This window comes from Lissotriton helveticus, chromosome 2_1 (genome assembly GCF_964261635.1).
Source record: "Lissotriton helveticus chromosome 2_1, aLisHel1.1, whole genome shotgun sequence".
Classification (NCBI taxonomy): Eukaryota; Metazoa; Chordata; class Amphibia; order Caudata; family Salamandridae; genus Lissotriton; species Lissotriton helveticus.
In genome coordinates this window covers 1,397,630,241-1,397,653,708 of record NC_136059.1, presented here as the reverse complement: position 1 = coordinate 1,397,653,708, position 23,468 = coordinate 1,397,630,241, and the positions used below count along the sequence as shown (strand labels likewise).

Below are 23,468 nucleotides of genomic sequence, written 5' to 3'. Positions count from 1 at the left end.
CAGCAACGCGGGAGCCAATGAAAAAAACTTCAGAAAGCCGCCGGGAGATTAAGGGGGACACCAGGATGTCCCAAGTAGGAGGGGCAACAAGGAGAGGAGCAAGAACACCGGCACCCCTACGAAGGACCAGAAGACGCTGAAGGAACGTAAACTGGAAGCACTGGAGTGAACCGGAAGAGCATTAGCCAATCCCAAAGCTGGAACGCATAGCATTCCTATACGGGATCAGAGGAGCTTTATTATTCTCTGCTGGTGCCTCCGTATGTGATGCAGTGGGACTGGCAATCCCGTCAAGAACACCTCAGAATAAAGGGAGCATCTGAGAAGGAGTTAGGTATGACTTCTGCATATTTATAGTGAACCTCAGCAAATGTGGGAGGTCCGTTGTAGTCTGGAGGTGGGAAACAACAGTCTGGAGCGGTGAGGATGCCTTCAACAGCCAGTCGTCGAGGTAGGGAAAGACTGAAACTCCTAAACTGCGCAGATAAGCTGTGACCACCGGCATCACCTTGGTGAACACCCGAGGGGCGCTTGTAAGGCCAAAAGGAAGCACAGTGAACTGAAAGTGCTTGTGGCCTACCTTGAACCGCAGGTACCACCTGTGGGCAGGCAGGATGGGGATGTGAAAATATGCATCCTGCAAATCCAAAACTACCAATCTGCTTGGTCTAGGGCAAACAAGGCCTGAGCCAAAGTGAGCATCCTGAATATCTCCTTTCTTTTTTTGAAAACAAATTTTATTTGTCACGATTCACATATACTTGCATAGTTCCGCAACCCGGAGACTGCTGCACACATCAATGATACAACATTTGTGTCGTTGACTTTTATAACGTAACAACCCCCCCCCCCCCCCGGATTGTGTTCATGCCACAAAAAGAAAAGGATTACATCTCTTGAACAGCACAATGAGCCCATCAGCCACCCAGCAAAAACGAATATCTCCTTTCTGAGGAAGAGATTGACGGTTCGGGGTCTAGAATAGGACAAAGACCTTTGTTCTTTTTGGGTATCAGGAACAATCAGGAATAACAACCACTGCCTACTTCTAATATCGGAACACTTTCTTTAGCCCGCTTGGCCAGCAGAGCTGCAACTTCCTCTCAAAGCAATATAAGATGATCCTCCGCCAGCTGTTCTTGAGATGTCCACAAAGAGGGAGGGAAAGATTGAAAAGGGAGGCCAATTCCTCACAAGGGGTGTGTAACTGGAGTTCTAAAGGGTCCAGTGATCACATCCACTCTTCCCCCATACCTGCAACCTCCTCAAAATGTCAGGAAATGGCCCAGAGCCTCTAGAGTCTCATGGCTACAGAATCAGCATTGATCAACGCCATTCCGACTCATCTGGAATAGGAATGGGGCAACGAGCGCTGGCAGCACCAGGAGCATCAACGGAGAAGGTTGCATTGGAATAACCTGCACTGATCCAGATCCAGATCCACGAGACCCCACCAAGAGCTGTGGCCAGAGTCCTCAGTGCGGAACCTGAATGGGGTCTTTTCCGATACTGCGGGCCCGAAGGCACACAGGAGGGGTCAGCCTGCTCAAATACGCAGGGCATGGCCCTGTAAAACTCTTATTTGAGCTGGGATCGCTCCAGCTCCCGGAAACAGGGAGCGGCATGGAGTCGGACGTGCCAACGGATCCGGGGAACCATGTCTGGAACATCAGTGTTCCCCACTAGTCTCTCCAACAGACAAGGTGAAGTTGAAGTTCTTTTTAGACTTCTTCTTCTTGTGCCTCTTCTCCTAGTGTCACAAGGAATTTGAGCACTATTAAGAGGACTTGGGGTTCCTGGGGCGGTCCCATGACCTACTTCTCCTCAATCGGAACCGAGACCTCATAGGAGCCACGCTAGACGCATCGACTGCTGGGCTAATCAGTTTTAGTGACCGCTCCCTCAAAGCCTTTGGGGCCATGGCCCGGCAGTCCAAGCACAACTTCAAGTGGTTGTCAGGCTGGAGACACCATAAGCACACCAGGTGGGGGTCAATTACTGATATGGCGTGGTGACAGGTGCAACACAGCTTAACCCCTGCCTTTCTAGAGATCATTCCCTTGGCACACAAGAAAAAATCTTTAACAAAACATCAAAAAAGTCTGTCAAAAAGAGACAGGGGTAACTCTTCTCCGGATCAGCGCTAACTGGCATGTAAAGTCAAGAACTGACGTCTGTGAGCCTGGGTGGTGCCTATATAGGTAACCGCAACTTCACTTCCAACGCCAAGGACGCTGATGAGCCACGTGGAGCCAAACGGAGCCAACTGTGCAGGGATACTGCTCATGCAAAAGTTTCCGGATTTAGTCTGTAGCTTGGGCAAATTCAAAGGTTAGGAATCTGCAGCTAGAAGTCTCTATCAGATGCTCTACTTAATACAACTCCGATATCTTTGCACTATGGCACATGGGTGTTGAGTTGACCCACAGTACTATAAGCTGCCCCGGCACAAAAGGAGAGCCGAGCAGCATCACATTAATAGATAGTGCGCAGTTCAGCTTTTTTCTGTTCACATAACGCAGCAACTTTACTTGCTGTCCTGAGTTGAATGAATTGTATGTATATCTGGGCCAGAATTGTTAGCAGTTTCCTATTATGAATTATTATGAAAATAGAAAATTCATTCACCTTCATTGTGAGAGTTTGCACTGAACACTGCTGACATGAGTTGCAACCTCTGCTGCTTTGCGTCAGCAAAGACAGTTAAACTCACGAACTTTCAACATTCTAAATAACTGCCTAACATTTTCATGCATTCACAAATGTTCACAAGTAAGCCATAGTACATGTTAAATACATAACTGTAAGCAAGAGAAACATGAAGCAATAACACATTTAAAAGTAAATGTTATAGACACAACGTTTAAGTCTAAGCGTTTGAGAAATTGAAATGACAAATGGATTCGGCAATTAGGGTGCATTGGAAAACATAATTCATTTTGCAATGGAAATACAGACAATCTCATCTAGAGCAAAAGACAATGCTATATGAGCATTCTTGTACAGTTCCCTTAAAGTGTTGTTTCAATAAGACTTTCTTCCAATTTTTAACAAAAATGTGTATTGTGGGGAAAAAGGAAAGTGGTTTTAAAAAAAAATAATGGATCATGTTATAAGGTGCCCAGGAGAAACAAAATCTTTCAATGCATTACTGGCATAACTGTATTTTGTGCAAACAAACAAGAGTTTAAAGCCTAGTAATGCATACTGACCACGTCAGCCTTTTACAATGCTCCCTTTTGTTAGCCTGCTCCGTGTAGGTCATTTTTTCAGCCGGTTCTCCATAAAGATCTTTTTCAAAATGGGGAAGTCCAAGAAGATTTATAGACATTTGTCCAGGAGCCATATTACCTGTTGCAAAAAGAACAACATTGACTGTCAACGAAACTAGAAAATGTAATTAGAAATGTAATTAGCTATCACGGCTGACTGTGTGAAACAGTTGTAGAAGTTTTAATAAACTTAAAGCAGTACTGAGTTAAAATGACTACAATTAGTATTACTACAAGCCAAGTTTGGAAAAAATACAAATTGCCACCCAGAAGTAATGATTCTCCCTCAAAAGATTTCACTTTTCTTAACTTGTTAAGTGCAGGAGACTGCTCCATATCAGAGTTATTGACTGCAACTAGTTGCCGTCTAACTACAGCTTGTGAGAATGGCCAGACTCCGTAGTTGTATGATGCTGTTAAAACAGGGTAATTCTTTGATGGCTGTACTACCGAAAATCAACACCAACAATACAAAATAGAGGACAGAATATTGAGGGACAAAATATTGAAAGATAAGTGCATATAGTGAAGTATAAATTTACTATTTATAACTCTACATTTACATAACTTTAAGATGTATGTACAGAGTAGATAAATATATGTGGAATTAGGTGTTGCAAATCTAGACTTATTTGCCAGTCAATATTTTATTTGTGATATTCTGTCTTCAATGTTATGTACCATCTATATTGAGGTTTGGATATTCAGGGGGCACACATCTCTGATTTTAGAATACAACAGCTACACTTTACTAATTAGGCCATCAAGATTTGAAAACACTGACTACCCTGAAAGTCTGCTTCCTGTCCGGATGGCTGGGAGGGCCCGAGGGGAGGAGGAGGTGGGGTGGGATGGGTTCTTTGGTTGGGGAAGTTTTGGTTTCTATGTTGTTTTCTGTTTTTTGGCTGGCACACTGCTCACAGGGCGAAATGGAAGGGCGCACCCACCACCCATCCCCCGCTGGAGGTGTATGTTTTACGCAAGTTAGCATATCTTCCCTGCTTGACCACGCCCCTGGAGACGGAAGTATGACGAAAGATCCCTACAAAGTCCTCACATGGAATGTGAATGGCTTGGGGGACAAGGTCAAGAGAGGATTGGTACAGGCATATCTGAAAAGAATGCACCCTGACATTGCTCTACTCCAGGAAACCCACTTGCAGGGTACGAAATGTGGTTTTCTGGCGAGGGGAGCCTACTAGGTCCTGGCGCATGCGGGGTACACAACAGGCTCCAGAGGGGTAGCTAACCTGATTAGGAAATCCCCCTTTGTGACAAAGCGGATTTGAACGGACCCCCAGGGGATGTATGTAGCAGTCTCAGGGACATGGGGGCACCGGAGGGTCACAGTAGTCTCGATCTATGCTCCTCCAAAACTCCAGTCGAGGACACTTTCTGGGCTGGCTGAGGTCCTATTAGACACGTCAGACACAACACACATTGTAGGGGGGAAATTAACGGCGTAATGTCCATCACCCTGGATCGCTCAGGGAGCCGGGTGGACAACCCCCCAACCACACTACTGGCTAGGGTCATGGAGACGCTGGGGTTGACAGATGTTTGGCGATGGATGCATCCAAGCACTAGGAGCTACTCGTTCTACTCAGGAGCGCATAAGGTGCACTCGAGACTTGACTATATTTTCTTACCGCGGCATGCGTTTGGGGTAGATGTTGACGCTGAATACCTGGCATGGGGAATCTCGGACCACTCTCCCCTCTTGGTCAAGGTAGGAGGGACAGCTAGGGCTAGCAGAGGAGGATGGCGACTGGCGACTTGGGATCTACAGAACACAGAGCTCATGAGGGGACTCAGAGCGGACACAAAAATGTACTTCGCCGAAAATGTAGGTTCAGTGCAATCGGGCGTGGTAGTATGGGAGGCATATAAAACAGTCCTTAGAGATAGGGCCCAAAACCGGATCGCCTGGGAGAAGCAGAAATTGCAGGCGGACCTCACCTCCATGGAAGCCCGAATATTAGAGTTAGAACGACAGTACCTGCCTGACAGAGACCCGCAGGTGCTACGGCAACTGACGGATGCACAGCAGCAATATAAAAGCCTGGTGACGGCGGAGGAAAAAGCGCAGGCGCTAGCGACCCTACACAGACTGTACGACATTGGGAATAAGTCCGGGAAGCTCCTGGCGTGGCTGAGCCGTAAGGAACGGGACGCCAGATGGATAGAGGGCGTGGTAGATGGCCAGGGACAAATGCAGAGGGGGGACACGGAGGTGGTGAGGACGTTCTCTACATTCTTTGGTGACTTCTATAGGGCCAGGGATCTGGACGGGCTAGCAGAGATTGAGGAATACTTAGCTACCATCACCATATTGACACTAGCGGACGAAGACAGGGAGACCTTAGAGGAGGACATCTCAATTACCGAAATCAGGGAGGCCATCGCCAGATTGAGGCCGGGAAAGTCGCCGGGCCCCATCGGGCTGCCGGCAGAATTTTTCAAAAATGGAGACTTGCTGACACCCCACCTATTAACAATGTTCCAAGATGCAGCCCAGGAGGGTATTCTCCCACTGGATCTGTGGATGGCCACGATTCTACCCATATATAAGCAAGGCAAGCCTGCAGAAGATTGTGCGTCCTACCGCCCGATCTCTCTCCTGAACGTGGAGGTGAAGCTCCTGGCGACGATCTTGGCTCTCCGCCTGCGTCGGGTGATTTCGGGCCTGGTACACCAGGACCAGACTGGGTTCCTACCGGATAGAGCGACAAGGCTAAATTTAAGGCAGACCCACAATTGGCTTATGACGGTAGAGGGACGGGAAGCTCCACACATGTTCCTCTCTTTGGACGCTGAAAACGCGTTTGACGCGGTCCATTGGCCCTTCCTAGAGGCGGCGCTGATTAAGTTTGGCATTGGCCCTAACTTCCATAAGTGGGTGGGGCTCCTGTTTGCGGACCCTAGAGCCAGAGTTAAGGTGAATGGGATCCTTTCTGAGGACTTTCCCATCAGGAGGGGGAAACGGCAGGGATGCCCTCTGTCCCCTCTGCTTTTCGCCCTCACTATTGAAATAGCTGCCTGTGCGGTTCGGCAGGAGGCGGAGGTGAGGGAATTTCAGATATCACCTACGTATACCCAGGAAGAGAAAATTTCGCTATACGCGGATGATATACTACTTTACATTACCCGGCCAGACACTACAGTCCCTACTCTGTTTAGGCTCTTGGATCGGTATGGTTCCTTTTCAGGATATACGATAAACTGTCACAAGTCAATTCTGTATAGTCCGCGGAAGGAAGTATCATGGCCCCCCCTGCCTAGGGCCCTCCAGGTCACTCAAGCAGGGTTTACATATCTGGGTATTTAATTGACAATCGACAGGGCCGTCTCCTATCAAAAGAATGTATTGCGTGTCTTGGCAAACTTTGTGGAGGATGCTCTTAGGTGGAAAACTCTCCCCCTCACGATACTAGGCAGGGCTGCAATGTTTAAAATGATCACGCTGCCCCGCTTCCTGTATGCCCTGCAAAATGAATATTTTCGGCTCCCCCAACAGACATTCACAATGATACATGCAGAATTGCGCTCCCTACTGTGGCTGGGAAAACAACCTAGAATAGCTCTTGCCACACTCCAGAGGAACCAGTATAATGGAGGGATCTCGGTACCGGATCTGGAGGCCTACTATTGGGCCGAGCATCTAGCGCCGATTAATTATTGGCTTCATGAGTCAGCCGACCACCCTACATATCGTTTGGAAAGGGACACAATGGCCAGACGTACCAGTTTGCACTACTTATATGGGGGAGCGGGTGTGAGACGCCTTCTTCTGGCCACACAAATAACCATAGGGGTCTGGGACAGGGCGACAAAGATGATGGGGTGGGTGCACAAACCTACGAAACAGACACCGATATGGTCCTGCACTTGGCTGAGGGAGCTGCATAAACTCAGGGGGTTTAAAGGATGGGATGATATTCGGATTTCCACTCTGGGGGATTTGGTGGCGCGAGGGGTTCTAAAACCTTACCAAACCCTGCAAGCGGAGTTTAGCCTCAGTCGCACACAGTTCCTTAAATATGCACAGCTACGCCATGCATGGAGGGCTGAACCGGCGCTTGCCTCCCCCTGCCAAAGTATGCTCCGCTAGAGGGGCGTTTGCTGGTAAGAACGGGTACCCAACAAACTGGTGCCCCTGACGTACAAGACCTTGAATAATAATAATGCACCGGATGGACTGGGGAAACTTAGGGCGGCCTGGGAACAGGATGTGGGTGGGATGTGCACGATGGACTGGGAAGCAGCACTAATGCACCACAGGGAGGTGGCAATAAAGTCACGGCTAAGACTCATTCAATATAAAATACTACATAGGACTTACTACGATAGAGTCAGGCTGCATCGTATGGGGGGGGCTGGTGACTCTTGCTGTCTTGGATGTGGACACCCTCAGGGGGACTTTTATCATATTTCATGGGAGTGCACTGTTATCCACGCTTGCTGGACACGGATACTAGTAGAGCTAGGGGAGGTGCTGAAGACTGAGCTTACCTTGGAACCCAATTTTGTCCTGCTGGGAATCACTACTGATGTAGACCTGAGCCGCCCAAACCTGATTTTTACCATGTTGGCCCTGGTGGTGGCAAAGAGAGATGTAGCGAGGGAGTGGGGAGTGCAGTCACCACCACAGGTGGAGAAATGGAGGCAGGGGATGGATCTGTATATGGGGGCGGAAAGGGTCACCTATAAGGCAAGGGGCTGTCCCAGAAAATTCCGACGAGTATGGGATAAGTGGAAAAGTTACCATGGCCTGGATGGGGGACTGGACTCTGACTGATGCACTATGGGCCCTGCTGAAGGGGGCCAGGCTCAGGGGTGTAGAGAGGTGGCCTGGAGCCCTGGACTCACAAGGGATTGAAGACTGTTGACTGAATCATACAAGCTGCTGTACGGGGGTGGAGGCAGAGTCCTGGGATGCTATGGAGCATGGTATTGTTATTATGATGGGGGCGAGGGGGGAGCGCAGAGGTTTGTGGTTCTTCGCTAGTGACGTGCCAAATGTGTTTATGTTGGTTAAAAATGCAAATAAAAGTATTTTTTTAAAAAAGATTTGAAAACACTATTTGAGTTACAAGGGAGTTCCTCTTTTCTGAACGATAGCTAAAATATCTCAATATTTCCGTGTTAACTGGAAATTACTATTGTAGTCTGTTTTCTTTTGTTATTTTGAGTCATTCCTCTTTCTCACAAAATCCCTAAAATTTACCTTTTGCAAGAGGCCATCACAGTATTGATAATGAAAAGATTCCACAACAGGAGGTTGGATCTCCAATTAATCAAAGATCCAAGGAGGATCAATGCTGCACCTTAAGGACCATAATCATAGGAGGAGGGAAAGTTTAGCTGAAGATTAAGTCAGAGTTTGCTAAACATTTATTGCACGTTGGCACTTTTAAAATGCAATATATGCAATATCCGGTTATAGTAATTATTGATGCATTTTAATATGTGCTTTCAATGGAATTACTTTTTTTCTGCGTGATTTAGCCCATGTCGGATTGATTTTATATCCTTTTTTTATATGCACAATATATGGTGAATTGGTCTGGTTTTATGACATAATTATGAATGTATTGGTAAATTGTTGAATAATATTCGTGGTATAGATTTTAAATATTGTGTGAAGTGAAGATGTTTTGATTGCAATGATTTTTAATAATCAAGCAATAAAAATGTATTTATATATATATATATATATATATATACACACACACACACACACATATGTATATAAATATATATATTATTATTATTTGTTTTCACTGAAAAAAACAGATTTCAGGGACATTATAGTTAACTGGACATTTCACTCGTACAAAACCATAGAAATTCCACCGTTATAGTTAGTTCAGCTAACTATAACTCGCGCACCCGCAATGCACTGCTCATGACGTCACATATTACATCATTCATGGCATGGTCAGAGACATCACTGATGACATCTCAAATGACATCACTGATGACACCATCCAGTGACTGTGTATTTCTGTAAAGTTTAAGTATGTTTCATATATATGCCAAGATGTATTGAAGAATGAGTGGGTGTATAAGTGTCTGGATGGAGGATTTAGGAGGTGTGTGACTGATTGTATAAGTGACTGATTAAACGTCTTACTAAATGCATAGGTTAGTGATTAAACTGTGTGAATGTCTACTTGTTTACTGAAACAAAAGCTTGCAAATACTCACCGCTTAGCACGCCCCTTGCCTGCTCTCCTCTCCCGAGGCCTCAGCCTATGGGTCGCAAGGAGGAGGATTTTGAGGCAGAGCTAGGTTCACTATGCCGGGCCTATCGCGGGAGCGCCGATGGTGCGCTAAAGGCAAGCCCGTCTGCGCCCGCCCGCGCCCGCCCAGGCCCAGGGGCCACGTACTATGGCCAATTTACCACCTACTCTTCCGCGAAGCTCCGATCTCTAACACATACCTGCCCCCCCTGCCTGGACCCAGCAACACTCAGCCGTTTAGGGGCTAACGGCATTCTCCATCCCCAGGCGTGCTCTGTTTCCCTTCCCATACCTGAATCCTTCCATCCCTCTAGCGTAAAAACCTCAGTGACAAAGGATTCCACCCTCCGTTTTTTCTACCTGAATACTCGTTCCTTGGTAAAACATCAAGTGGACTTTTTTTGCTCCTCACCACCGATAAACCCAATGTTCTCCTCATTCCCGAAACGTGGCTCACTCACGACTCTCTGCCTGATATTCTTGCAGCCCTCCCTTCTGATTATTACATACTGTCAGTTAACCGTCCCTCCGGAAACCCGGGGGGCGGTGTTGAAGCCATCATTCATAAGGACCACAAATTTACCACCCTGTCCTCCCTGGTTCTTCCAGAGGTAGAGAACTTAGTTGTAAAACTCGATACAGATGTTGGGTCCTTGGTGTTGGTACTTATCTACCATCCCCCTCAGGCAATGCCCACCTTCCCGATCTCTATTAGTGAGCAGTTGGCCACTCTAGTCGTCCACTATGCCATGGTCTTACTTGTTGGAGACCTGAATTACTGGTTTGAGAATTACTGGTTTGACGATTCCGCAGGCGGGCCTCAGGCCATGGAAATTTCTGAGCTCATCACCAACCTGAATCTCACTCAGCACGTACGGACTCCCACCCATGAGAAAGGACACATTCTGGACCAAATATGGGCCTATAACATCTCCCCTTCTACACCCTTGACCACCCCGTGTATTTGGTCAGACCATCACCTAATACAGTTCTCGATCACCATGAGAGGCCAGTTAAAGACCACCATCCCAGTGGGAGGATTGACCAGGAAGTGGATATCATTAAATAATCAGGACTTTATTAGCACCCTGGCCAAATCAGTACCCATCCTTAGCCACAATGTAAACTCTATGGAAGAGAAGCTCTCGGAATGGCTCCTGGCAGCATGCAATGAACATGTCCCACTTATCAAATTTTCTCGCGCCCGCCGATCAGATGCTCATAGATGGTTCTCTTCCGCTCTTAAAAAAGAAAAACTTGAACTACGCCAACTCGAGAGGAAATGGAGACATGGCTACTCCGCTGAAGGCAGGGAGCTATACATTATTGCTCGCAGAGAATACAAAAAAAGCAATATTGAATACCAAAGCGGCTTATTTCTCTGAGAGAATTTTAAATGCGCATAATAAATCTAAGGAATTTTTTTAAGTTGTGAACGACTTGTGTAATGACGACAGAACAGCATCTGCTCAAGTACCCACCCAAGAGCTCTGTAACTCCTTAAATGATTTATTTCTGGATAAAATATCCACTATTAAAGAGAGCATACCAAAGAGTGCCAGCCTGGACTCCCTGGAAGACATGTCTAGCAACCTCTCCACAATAGATTCTATTCCTCCCATCGACCCCCCTATGTTAGCCGAACTTATGACCTGGGTCAATTCGGGTTCCTCCAACGACTGTTGTCCCAACCACGTCTTAAAAGACATCTTCTCGGTCTTACCTCATAGTGTACTCCCCCTCCTCAATGAGTCACTTGCGCAGGGCAAGGTACCTGGTGCCTTCACAAATGCAACGGTGGTCCCCCTTATCAAAAAACCAGGGCCGATCCCTCCAATCTCTCCAACTACTGGCCTATATCTCTCCTCCCTTTCGGAGCTAAAATATTGGAAGCATACGTGTCTAGGTGCCTTTCCAACTTCACAGAATCCTCAGATTACCTGGAACCCAACCAAGCCCGCTTCCGCCTGGCGCATTCGACAGAGACTGTGATCCTGGCAGTCCTGGACACTATTAGATCCAACGCTGATAGGGGTATCCATCAGGCCCTAGTGCTCCTGGACCAGTCGGCTGCGTTCGACACGGTCGACCACACCATCTTACTGCACAGTGTCGAACAGGCCGGCCTGCGTTGCTCTGCACTCAGTTGGGTCAAATCCTTCCTGACTTATCGTACTCAGGCTGTCAGGCTCGGGAACTTCACTGCCCCCAAGCTTGTCCCCACTTGCGGGGTCCCTCAGGGTTCTTCCCTGTCCCTGCTCTTCTTGTTCACTTTATATCTCAAGCCCCTACTACACTCTTTAAAAAACAGAAAGGTTATAATCTATGCCGACGATCTGCAACTAATATTCCCACTTGACCCCCCGGACTCTGTCACTGAATTTCAGGCCACCATGCTGCACATCCAGCGGTGGATGGATCAGAACCACCTCAAACTCAACCCAGGTAAGACAGAGTTGGTGCTTCCGGGGAAAAGCAAGGCCAGTTGGGGCCCGCACTTCTGGCCGACAGAACTAGGGCCACCTCCCTTGCCCTCTCCCTCGGTGAAAAGTCTCGGGATCATCATCAACGCAGATCTCTCACTTAGAGGACAGGTGGGAGCTGCGATCTCCTCTAGCTTCCATCAACAGCGTAAAATCAAGAAAATTACCCACCTGCTGACCCATTCGGCTCTCATCCAGGTGGTGCTTGCTTTGGTCCTCTCACGGCTGGACTTTTTGAATTCCATCTACCTGGGCCTACCTGAATTCTTAACAAGGCGCCTACAAATTGTTCAGAATCAAGCGACCAGACTAATTCACAAACAACCTAAATGGCTCTCGGCAAGACCGCTGCTGTCTGATCTCCATTGGCTACCTATAGCCCAACGGGTTGCCATCAAGTCCGGCTGTCTGGCCTTTAAAGCCCTTCATGGTAAAAGTCCCAACAGCATGATCGTGAAGTATGCGCCCACCCGAAATCTCCGCTCAGCTTATCTTTACTTGCTCACCATCCCCTCCTTCAAACGGAAGCGACAAGGTGGTTGTCGCTTCGCCTACCTTGCCACCAAAAGTTTGAAATTCCCTCCCTTTGACAATTAGAAGCAGTGACAATCTTATGGTGTTCAGGAGAGCCTTAAAGACCTGGCTGTTCAAGCAAGCATTTGCATAAGTTATCCGCCGGCAACATTCCTCACGCTCTGCGCCATGAAACCCTTGGGTGCCCGTGGGCTTTAGAAATTGTTATTAACATAACATAACAATATCTGTATCAGTCTGTCTGTTGTTGTGTAAGCTGGTACATGGGTTGGTCAGCATCTACAGGAGTGTGTATATGGGTTATTGATTGTTTGCCTGAGTATTTGTATGCGTGGGTTGGAGGCGTGTGACTCTGTGCATAGATGTGTGAGTAGTTGATTCACTGGGTGTATGGTTTCCAGAGTGCTTGTGGAAACAGCTCTATGAGTGGGTGAGTGTGTGTATGGGTGTGTTGGTGAGTGAATGGATGTCTCAGTGGTACATGTGAGTAACTACATATGTAAAAGGCAGTATATGTGAGTGATGGTGTACATAAATAACTATATGTGAGAGTGAGCTATTGTGAGAGTGGCTGTATGGATGAGTGTGTACTTGTATCAGTGATTATTATTATTATTATTATTATGATGCTTTATTTCGATATGCACATATCATAAAAGCAGTACAAAAAGATAAAAACAGCATGTCGAAATAAGTAAGACTGTACAAGTGGAATGATAATTAAAACACGGTATGTCAGCATAAATTAGATAAAAAAGAATTAAATTGTTATGGACAGTCTTCTAAGTCTTATCAACCAAGCCCATTTTAAAAATTTTGCAACAGCACAAACAATAGGAGGGGCTGTGTTGGTTAAAAGAATCCGAAGGGCAACAGAATGCTGACGAGTCCCCAGTTCTCTGCAAATGGGGCCAAGCCAACGCGATCTGGGGCGACCATAGTCCTGGCATTCGAAAAGGAAGTGTGGCACCGTCTCTGGTTTGTCCGGACAAGAGGCACAAAAGCGTGATGTGGGCTGGGCTTTATTCCACCTTGAACAGAGATCCGCCAAGGGCAAGGTTCCTAGCCGAAATTTAATGTACAAGGACCTATCCATAGCCACTGTTATAATATCCATATATGGCTCATACAAGACAACGTCTTTGAACAACAGGAAAGCTGCGGTGGTTTTGCAATGCTGCTGGCTACTAGAGCGCTTCACGTCAACCCACTCCCAGAAAAGTTTTTTTAGAATCTTCTTTGGTGGAGCGGAGTGACTATGCCAGCAAGAAGCCAAACCCAGTTCCCCTAAAAGATGTTTTATGTCCTTCAGCCATTTGATGCTGCTCCAACCATCAGCATGCATCACTTCTGCCAGACCATTGGCATACGATTGAAGCTCCGGGACCCTCCACAAGCGTGCCCAGAGCAGAAGGGGACGAAGCCGAGCCTGGTCCCTTATGGCTTTACAGCCAGTGTCCAAAAGCATTGGGATGGTCGGGCTGCTCGATGGAATAGCAAGAAGATCCTTGATAAATTTATTTTCGGCCTTACTCAATGAGTCGACTTTGCCCAAGCCCCACAGTTCCGATCCATAGAGAGAAGCAGGGACTGCACGAGCTTTATAAATCTCCAGTATGGGTGCAACACAATGTTTTGAGGAGTTATTGTACTCCTTAAGAAGGGCGCCCCCCACCCTTTTGTGGGCCAGAGTCATTTTATCGATGTGGGCAGTCCAGCTCATTGCATCATTCAGACGGATCCCCAGATAATCAAATTCCGCCACTCTTTCTAAGGGTATGGAGTTCAGGATTGGAGGGCGACCAAGTTTGCGGGGTGGGTGCATGACTAGGTACTTGGTCTTGTCTATGTTAATGACGAGGCCTTTAGTGGTACAGAAATCCTGGAAGCGGTTCAGCAAAAACTGTAGACCTTGGGGGGTTTTGGAGATGAGGAGGGTGTCGTCGGCGAACAACAGAGTTGGAATTTTTACTCCACCCAGGCTGGGAGCATCTGATGGTTCGCCCAATAGATGATCTACCACCCCGTTAATATAGAGGGAGAATAAGGTGGGGGCCAAAACACAGCCCTGTCTTACTCCCCTCTCGACCCTGATTTTATCGGTCTTTTCCCCATTCAGCCCCCATCTAACCTGGGCATAGGTGTTGGAGTGCAGGTTAATGAGGAGGTTCAGTAGGTACGGGGGCATCCCTAAACCATGAAGCACCCTCCAAAGTTCCTCCCTTGGTACCAGGTCAAAGGCAGTCTTAAGGTCAATAAAGGCCAGATAGAGACTGCCTTTGCCCAGCACCACCACCTTCCAGTGTAACAACAAAAGCCTAAAGGCCTGTTCAATCGTTCCTGTACCCGAACGGAACCCAGCCTGCATGTCGGACAGAATGTGATTGTCGTCCACCCATTGAGTAATTCTCCCCAAGATGGTTTTCCCGGCCAATTTCTGGCTGGAGTCTATTAGGCTTATAGGCCTATAGTTCCCGGGTAAATCCCGACTGCCCTTTTTAAAAATGGGGACCACCTCTGCACCTCTCCAGGAGTCAGGCACAAGCCCTCCCCCCATGATTGCATTGAGGAGTGCAGAGATTAGTACCCCCCATTCTTCCGGGTAAGCACGGAGGATGTCCCCCGGTAGGCCATCCGGGCCAGCTGCTTTCAAGGGGACCAAGGTTTTGATCTGCTTTGTTACATCAAGGGGGGAAAACAGATCCAGGTCACGGTCTAGAGTAAAGGCTGGGATATTAAAGGGATCATTAAGGGGGCCTTCAACAGCAGAGTACAGATTTTGGAAATGGGAAAACCAAGTCTGGGCATTAATCGCACAAGTCCTCCGGGAATCGTCGGGACGATTCCTTTTGCCCACCATGTCCCAAAAACCTTTAGCATCTTTCCCTCGGCTGGCAGCCAGAAGGTCCTGCCAGAAGTTATCCTCCCATTCCATCCTTGCATTTTTCTGGCAGAGTGTGTAGTGTCTCCTGGCCTCCCTAGTCCTAAGCGGCAATTTGGACTTGACTGCCTCAATAAGAAGTGATTTCGCCTCCCTACACTTTTGGTTGTACCAGCCCTGACCCGGTCGTAGGCTGGGTTTCCTTCCGCTCGGGTGGGCTGGGACTACAAAGAGGTCGCCAATGGCCTGAGTTATGACACAAAACCTAGGTGCCACCTCCATCAGCCCTTCCTCTTGGCAGTCAAGATTGGCCAGGGCTGAGACCAGAAGCTGCCTAATCGCAGAGGTTTTCTCCTCCGAAAGAGCCAGCTTCGCCCACTTTAGCCTTCGCCCACAGTTCGTGACCACTGACAGGTCTGGCGCGGGGTTACGAGGAGAACCACTCACGGTGCTGTTGACGCACCTGTGGGACAGGGTGAGGGACAGGAGATTGTGGTCACTCTCCACAGAAGGTAAAACAACCATGTCCTCCACCATGCCCCACAGGTGTATGTCAAGGAGGAAATAATCAATCCGTGACGTGTGTCCTGGCCTATTGTAGGTGTGCGCCCCTACTTTGTCGGACCTGGTTCTGCCATTGGCAGCTCTAAGCCCAAACTCCATAACTAGGGAGTTAATCTGGAGGGCCACTTCTGTCCATTTTTTAACAGGGCCAAGCTCGAGGTGAGGAATCCCCCACCCATTGTCAAGTTCCTCTTGATCTGCTAGGATGTCCAGATCAAGAGGCTCGAAAGTGCAGTTCAGATCACCTGCCAACAGTGTACAAGACCTGAATGGAGATGAGCGGAGCTGCGCTTCCAAGCAAGCTATAACTGGGGATTCTCTTCCCCCCTTAGTGCCACGGGCATAAATGTTAAAAATATTTAGAATGACTCTGCCCTGGGAATTTCTAAGCAAAATGTTTAGGAGGTCGGGGCAGTTAGTGTCCTTCTCCTCCACCCTACAGTTAAGTGCGGTGGCTACCCAGATTAACTAACCGCCAGAGGGGCGGCCCCTGCCAGTTACACTTTCTGCTGCCGGCAAAAAGTGGGTGGAATAACCCGCCTTGTGAAGGGGCACCCGACTCCAGGTTTCCTGGAACAGGCATATGGAGTATTGCTCCACACGCTCGCTCCAATCCGGCAACGCCAGCTTCCTTTCGAGGCCCGCAACATTCCAGCTGAAAACCCTAATCTGGGGGTCCGTTACAGCTGCAATGCTACAATCCTCGACAGGGGGTGACAAGTCCGCAGAACCCACATCAGGGGGACCAGGCGGAGAATTATGGGAAGCCCCAATCTCCCCCTTCCCCTCCACAGACTCGGCCGTAGCCAGAGTCTGCGGTGGGGAGGAGGAGCCATTGGATTTGGGGTATGGTGATGACTCAGCGACAAAACCCGGGGCCACAACGACCTCCCCCGGATCATGACTGAGTCAACAACTCCCAGGTCCCCAGTTTGGTATCACTGGGGCTGGGGGTAGCTGCTGGGAAAGAACACCCGGGGTCAGAAGGCCGTGGGCAGTGTTTTCCACCAAAAATTGGCCCCCTGGGCTGCCAATGAAGGAGGGTTGTCCAAGGTGGATGGAGGGGGTGGTCAATATAGACCGTGGGTAAAAAAATGTCAAATCGACTATGTCGATACCCGAACCAGCCGTGGGTTGACCTTGAGAGCATATAAATTGGGCAACCCTGACATCTTGGAAATTTACAACCACACAGTCCCCTTCAAGCGATTTTTTCCCGTGTCCAATCCAACCCACCCTGCGTACACCAAGAATAATTCCATCCATTCCCGCAGGCAGGGGCCTGTTGGCTTTCAGCCAGTGGATGACCTTATTCTTTAGTGCCTGATGGTTTTCCCGCTGGGTACTCCCAATAGGGGGGACTTTCGTGAGGATGACAACATACGGGTGGCACTCAGGGGGGAGGTTGACTGGGGGACGCTTGCGTCTACTGTTCTGGGGAGGACCCAAAGGGAGCCGATTTGTAGGTGGGACGGGAATAAGTGCAACCTTAGGGGTTGATGCAACACCACCAGTTGCATCAGATATAGCAACCCCAGGCTGCGAAGTAGGGCCTGTCCCTCCCTTTGTGTGTTGCCTTGGGGCCTGGGTAGCCACCGGGGATATTGCTGCTGGGGGAAGGGTAGCATGCACGTGGGCAACATAAGTGGGAGCCTTCGGCTTTATATGTCTAGGACCAACCTTAGGAGCAGCCAAGATCGTATTCCCAGGTGCAGGGTGCTTGGGCGGCTGCATCAGTTGGTCTCCCAGGGGGGGTCTCTCTGAGACCTCTATCCTATTGGACTCATCTGACCTATCAGTCCTATCCTTACTGGGCTTTGGCTGGTGCTTGAGAAGGGACTTTAGGGCAAAGAAATTGTCCCTAGTAGCCTGCTCAAAGCAGTCAAGCCTTTCCCCCAACCTCTTGACCTGGTCTATAAGTGGCAACACAAGAGACTTGACCATCTTCTCAAACGCCTCCAGAGAGTGACCCACGTTGTCCTGAACAGGCGTTAAAGGGGCCGACAAGAAGGGTGGTACTGTGTCAATAACAGCCGGAGCGCAAATGGCTGTCCCTGTGGATACCGGTCCTACGGTGCTCTCGGGGGAGGGACCCCTCAGGGGCAGGTACCTGGGATGGTTAGTGGTCTTAGATGGGCAACCCTTTCTAGTGTGATTTGCCCTTTTCCCCTTCCTTTTGATAGGCTCCTGGATGGGTTGCTTTTTGGTCGGCGCTTGTGGGACGGGAGCAGGAACCTCAGGGCAGTGTAGGGACTGAATGCCAGGTGCACCTACTAGAGAGAGCTCATTGCATGGATCTATGAGCACGGCACATGGACTGGTATCGTGGACATCAGTCAATGAGCTTTCTAACCCCTCTAAACCACCCATTGGAGGTGCAATAAGTGAATCCCCAGGTAAATCCCCGAGCAAAAGTGCAGGGGGAGTAGGATTTAGAGGGGCCAACACTATTGCTGGCGATGGACTTTTGGCAGGAGGGAAGTCAAGTGAAAGGCGCCGTTCAGATATGGCAAGTTCATTGTCTATGACAGCCGCAACCCTTGTCAGGAATTTGTCCATAGAGCCAAACATAGCACCCCCGGGGGCACTCTCCCCGCAACCCCTCAAGGCCTTACCGGAGCGTGTTGACATGCTGAGATGCGGCACCTCAAGTTGAAACCGGTACAGTAGATGGAAATGGGGTGGCCCTGCCCTGCCTCTTCCTGCCCCGGACGGCCACAGACGGCCCGCCCTCTGCCCGGGCTCCGCCCGGCGCTGCCCGCGCGCGTCCCGCGACGCGGAGGGAGTGCCTGGACTTTGTAGCGCCTCCGGGCGCGAAGACAGCGGGAAACCGGAAGTGCGCACTGAGCCCGCTGGGAGCTGTAGTCTCCAGCCGCGCTGATGGCGAGATGGCGGCGAGACCTACAGCGTTCCCCACCCAGGGACTGGCGCTGCTTGCTGGCGTGCAGGTAAGGGTCTCCTGGCTCCTGTCCCCCGCTCCACCGAGGGAGTGCCTGGACTTTGTAGCGCCTCCGGGCGCGAAGACAGCGGGAAACCGGAAGTGCGCGCTGAGCCCGCTGGGAGCTGTAGTCTCCAGCCGCGCTGATGGCGAGATGGCGGCGAGACCTACAGCGTTCCCCACCCAGGGACTGGCGCTGCTTGCTGGCGTGCAGGTAAGGGTCTCCTGGCTCCTGTCCCCCGCTCCACCGAGGGAGTGCCTGGACTTTGTAGCGCCTCCGGGCGCGAAGACAGCGGGAAACCGGAAGTGCGCGCTGAGCCCGCTGGGAGCTGTAGTCTCCAGCCGCGCTGATGGCGAGATGGCGGCGAGACCTACAGCGTTCCCCACCCAGGGACTGGCGCTGCTTGCTGGCGTGCAGGTAAGGGTCTCCTGGCTCCTGTGATTATATAAGAGAGTAAGTATGCGTTACTATCTGTATAAATTAGTGAGGTGGTGTGTGTATAACTGTATAGGTGAGTAAATAGGAGTGTCATTGATTCTTTACATGACTCACTAGGTGTGTGAGTAACTATGGATGAGAGACGGTGTGTGAGTGTCTGAATGGGTGTATGAGTGTATATGATAGTGTTGTATTGATGAGTGACTGCATGTATAAGTGATTGTATGGGTGAATGAGTGGTTGTGTGTGTAGACCTAGGAATCAGTGAGTGCATATGTAGTAACTGTTTTGGTGTCTTGATGGTTTCGAAAATGGTAGTCTGTATTTTACAGTGGGTGTATCAAAGGTTATATTAGACTGTGAGGAGGTGCATCAGATTTTCACATGGATGATTTCATCAGTGATGTCATCAGTGATGTCATTTGAGATGTAATCAGTGATGTCATCAGTGCTGTCACTGACCATTCCATGAATGATGTAATATGTGACGTCATGAGCAGTGCATTGCGGGGGCGCGAGTTATAGTTAGCTGAACTAACTATAACAGTGGAATTTCTATGGTTTTGTACGAGTGAAATGTCGAGCTAACTATAACGTCCCTGAAACCTATGGTTTTTTTCAGTGCATTTCAAAGGTTTTATAAATGCTAATTTCTAACTACAATGTCCCTGAAACCTATATTTTTGTAGTGAAAAACAAACTGTAACAGTAGTCTGTCATAAGTTATAATTTAACAATGGTTAAAACTTAATTAGCAGTAATTAACATATAAGTGTGGAAAAAAGTGTGATGCAGCAGCTATGATACCTGACTTCGAACAACAGCGTTTGATTCCCGTCTCTAGCCGCACGTTAGCCCACTATTATGTCACTGTGGGCAACACCTAGCTTAACCTTCCTGACGCCCGAGCGCCAGCATACCTTTCCAGGGGTACCTGTATGCTTTACAAATGCTTACTTTACACCATAGTGATGAGAAATATTAGCACATATTTTTTTTTCTTCTATTCAGAACGATATTTTTTTTATGTCTTCTATTTAGAATCACGGCAATTAATGTATGTTTTTAGTCATGAGAATGGAAATGACGCGGTTTGCCAGGTAAAAGTTTTTAAGCTCTCCAACGTATGTACATATTAAGGACTTAATACGCGTTAAGATCGAAATCAAAACCTTTACCGCTTCACATTTTGTAACTTTTCACAACACGTGCACAAGTTGAGAAGTTAAAACGTGAGCACGTGTAAACTGTAAAACACTGGGCTGAGCAGCATCTTCCTTCCATAGACTTCTTAATAACCAAAAAGTATATAAACCACACCCGTTGTTCAATTAGTTATGTTTTTGCAAGTTATTTACCCGTGTCCATTCTGGGATGCAGGTTCCCTTTTGTAGCGTTGGATTCTTGTTTTGTGGCAACAAAACATATTCCAGAGTTGTAAGTTGTTTGATTATGGCATAGTAGATATTTATAATACGTAGCTATTTGTGAATATTTAAACATTTGTATTTAGAAAAAAGTGTTATTTGTTGTTTTTGCCTTTTTTCTGTAATGACAGCAGCTTGTTTTCAGAAACAGACAGAATACAGCAAACATTGCTCCTTTTCTGGCTCCTTTGAGCTCATATATTGTGACTTTGTATACCATAATATTGACACTGTACTTTACTTCAGTGGTGTTGGTGACTAACCCTGGGCGGCCAGATACGCTCCGTGCACGGAGTGCACGGAGTGCCGTCTCCTACACATTTTGCGTAGCCGGCGTAGCCAGGCGGCACTACGGGCGCTCCGCACACGGGGCGTAGCCGGCCACCACCCGCCTCCCTCCCGCCCTCCCTAAATACATAAATGAAGGCATAAAAAGTTTTTAAAAACACTTACCTTGTCTGCCGCGTCCCCGGGGCTCCCTCTCGCCGTCCCGCGATGCGCGCCGCCATTTCGGATTCTAATGCGCATGCGCGGGCGGCCGCGCATGCGCATTTCTCGTGAGGAATGCGCATGCGCGGCCGCCCGCGCATGCGCACTAGGATCCGATGCGGTGGCGGCGCGAATCGCGGGACGGCGAGAGGGAGCCCCGGGGACGCGGCAGACAAGGTAAGTATTTTTAAAAGCTTTTTATGCCTTTATTTATGTACTTAGGGAGGGCGGGAGGGAGGCGGGCGGCGCGGAGTGGGGCTACGCGGAGTGCGTGGGTGGGCGTAGTTGTGCGCCCACTTCACGTAGCTCCACGGAGCCCCACTCCGCTCACTACGCCCAGGGTTATTGGTGACCCATCAGCATGAAGACTAAAGATTTATGTGTAACGTCACCAGCTTCTGGTTGTTACTGTGTTTCCCCCTTGGGAACATATACTGTCAATATGTATGTTATAATATTAACAGTCATGGTGATCTCAGAGGAGTTCATGACCCATTGGCGCGAAGATTAAAGATTATCAGCAGCTTCTGGTATCTAACTCTGTTTCCCCCTTGGGATTATATAGTGTGAATATCTATATATTTTGGTCTCAGAGGAGTTTGTGAGCCGTCAGCGCGAAGGCGAAAGATTTTAAAGTTCCGGAGGAAAAACGCATTGAACATATTCACCGCTGGAAAATATTTAGTTATTGATCTTGTTTTGTGTTTATCACTTTATTTTCCTCTTCTTTTTTTGTGTGGCATCAGTGATACTCTGTATATTGTAGTTGAGTGTCATATTTTCACACAAGAGGAATTGAAGATTTGTCACCGCCAGGAGTAAACCATCTAAAATACAGTATTGTATATATTTCTACTTTCCTATATATTCTTAAAGGAGTACGTGATCTGTTAGCAGAGCAGTGAGTGACCTCTAAGCACTACGACCAAACTTTCCGGACTTCTACAGAATAGAGATTGTACTTTTTTTTTTGTGCTCCTTATTCTTCTTCTCCTGTGGAATACTACTCACCCTGTACATTTTAATACTGTGAACTTATAGTACTTCAGAGGAGTTGGAGATCTATCTCTGTGAGATATTAACAACATGAACTATAGTTATTTCCATTGATAACTTACTACCTCACAGTTTGTAACACTGTTAATATTTGATAAAATTGTACTCCCAAAACAAAATTTTTATAAATAGTGCTTTATTTAATGTTTTGATGAAACGTAAATTTTAGGTAATATGACGTCATTTGTGTTTAACTGTTTTTTACATGTTATTGTTGTTGTGACCTGAGATGATGTAGTACCGGAGTCTTTCTTGTAGCACTTCTTTCCTACTTTATCTAAAAGTAACTGATGCCCTCCTATATTAACAAGAATATGGGGCAACACTTTTATAAAGTATAAAAGACAAAAAAAGGAGGGTGTGGCAACGCTTAAGGGATATTTTAGGAATTGCATTTTTATTTGTCACCCGTCTGACATATACAGCTACACTCATTGCGCATCAGATACCTGTCATTGAAAGGGAACACAGCACGCAGCTTCTCGAAGAAGCGGAGATGATGACAGGCGGACCACCAGCTACCACAAGTCTTGGGGGCTGAGGTCCGCAGTGTGCACCCACAATGTTCTGGCCATTCGGGAACAGGCGGGAGCTCAGCGGCAGCAGCACGCGGCTGCGGCATTCCGGGCTGGTGGTGGCGATGACTCTCGTCATGCAGCTCCGTGGTGGGACGCACAACGGTAGCAGCTCTCTCTTAGCTGCCCCGGCCCATGAAACGATAGCGACAATCCTCAACAAGGGTGAACAAGGTGCGGGCACACAGCGGCAGCAGCTCTCCCTCAGCTGCGGCAGTCCACAGGACAAATCCCAAGGATGCAAAGTTGCCAAAGGTGCGGGTGCTCACCGGCCACAGCTCTCTCTTAGCTGCAGCGGCTCACGGGGCAACTCACGATGATGCCAAGTAGGAAAGGATGTGGGCACTCAGCGTCAACAGCTCTCTCTTGGCTGCGGCGTCCCACGGGGCAATTCACGATGATGCAAAGTAGCAAAGGGCGTGGGCACTCAGCGGCGACAGCTCTCTCTTGGCTGCGGCGGCCCACGAGGCAATTCACGATGATGCAAAGTAGCAAAGGGTGTGGGCACTCAGCGGCTACAGCTCTCTCTTAGCTGCGGCGGCGCACGGGGCAATTCACGATGATG

The 23,468-nt window shown here is 48.4% G+C and overlaps 1 protein-coding gene across 1 annotated transcript in view; it reads right to left on the bottom strand.

The window, feature by feature from the left end:
• Positions 1 to 23,468, bottom strand: part of LOC144820261 (dynein axonemal heavy chain 6-like) — a 1,187,310-nt gene that overhangs the window by 915,658 nt on the left and 248,184 nt on the right. Inside the window, exon 8 of the mRNA XM_078677850.1 lies at positions 3,213 to 3,351. Within this exon, the coding sequence (XP_078533976.1) occupies positions 3,213 to 3,351 (139 nt within the window). The remainder of the gene's footprint in view (positions 1 to 3,212; positions 3,352 to 23,468) is intronic.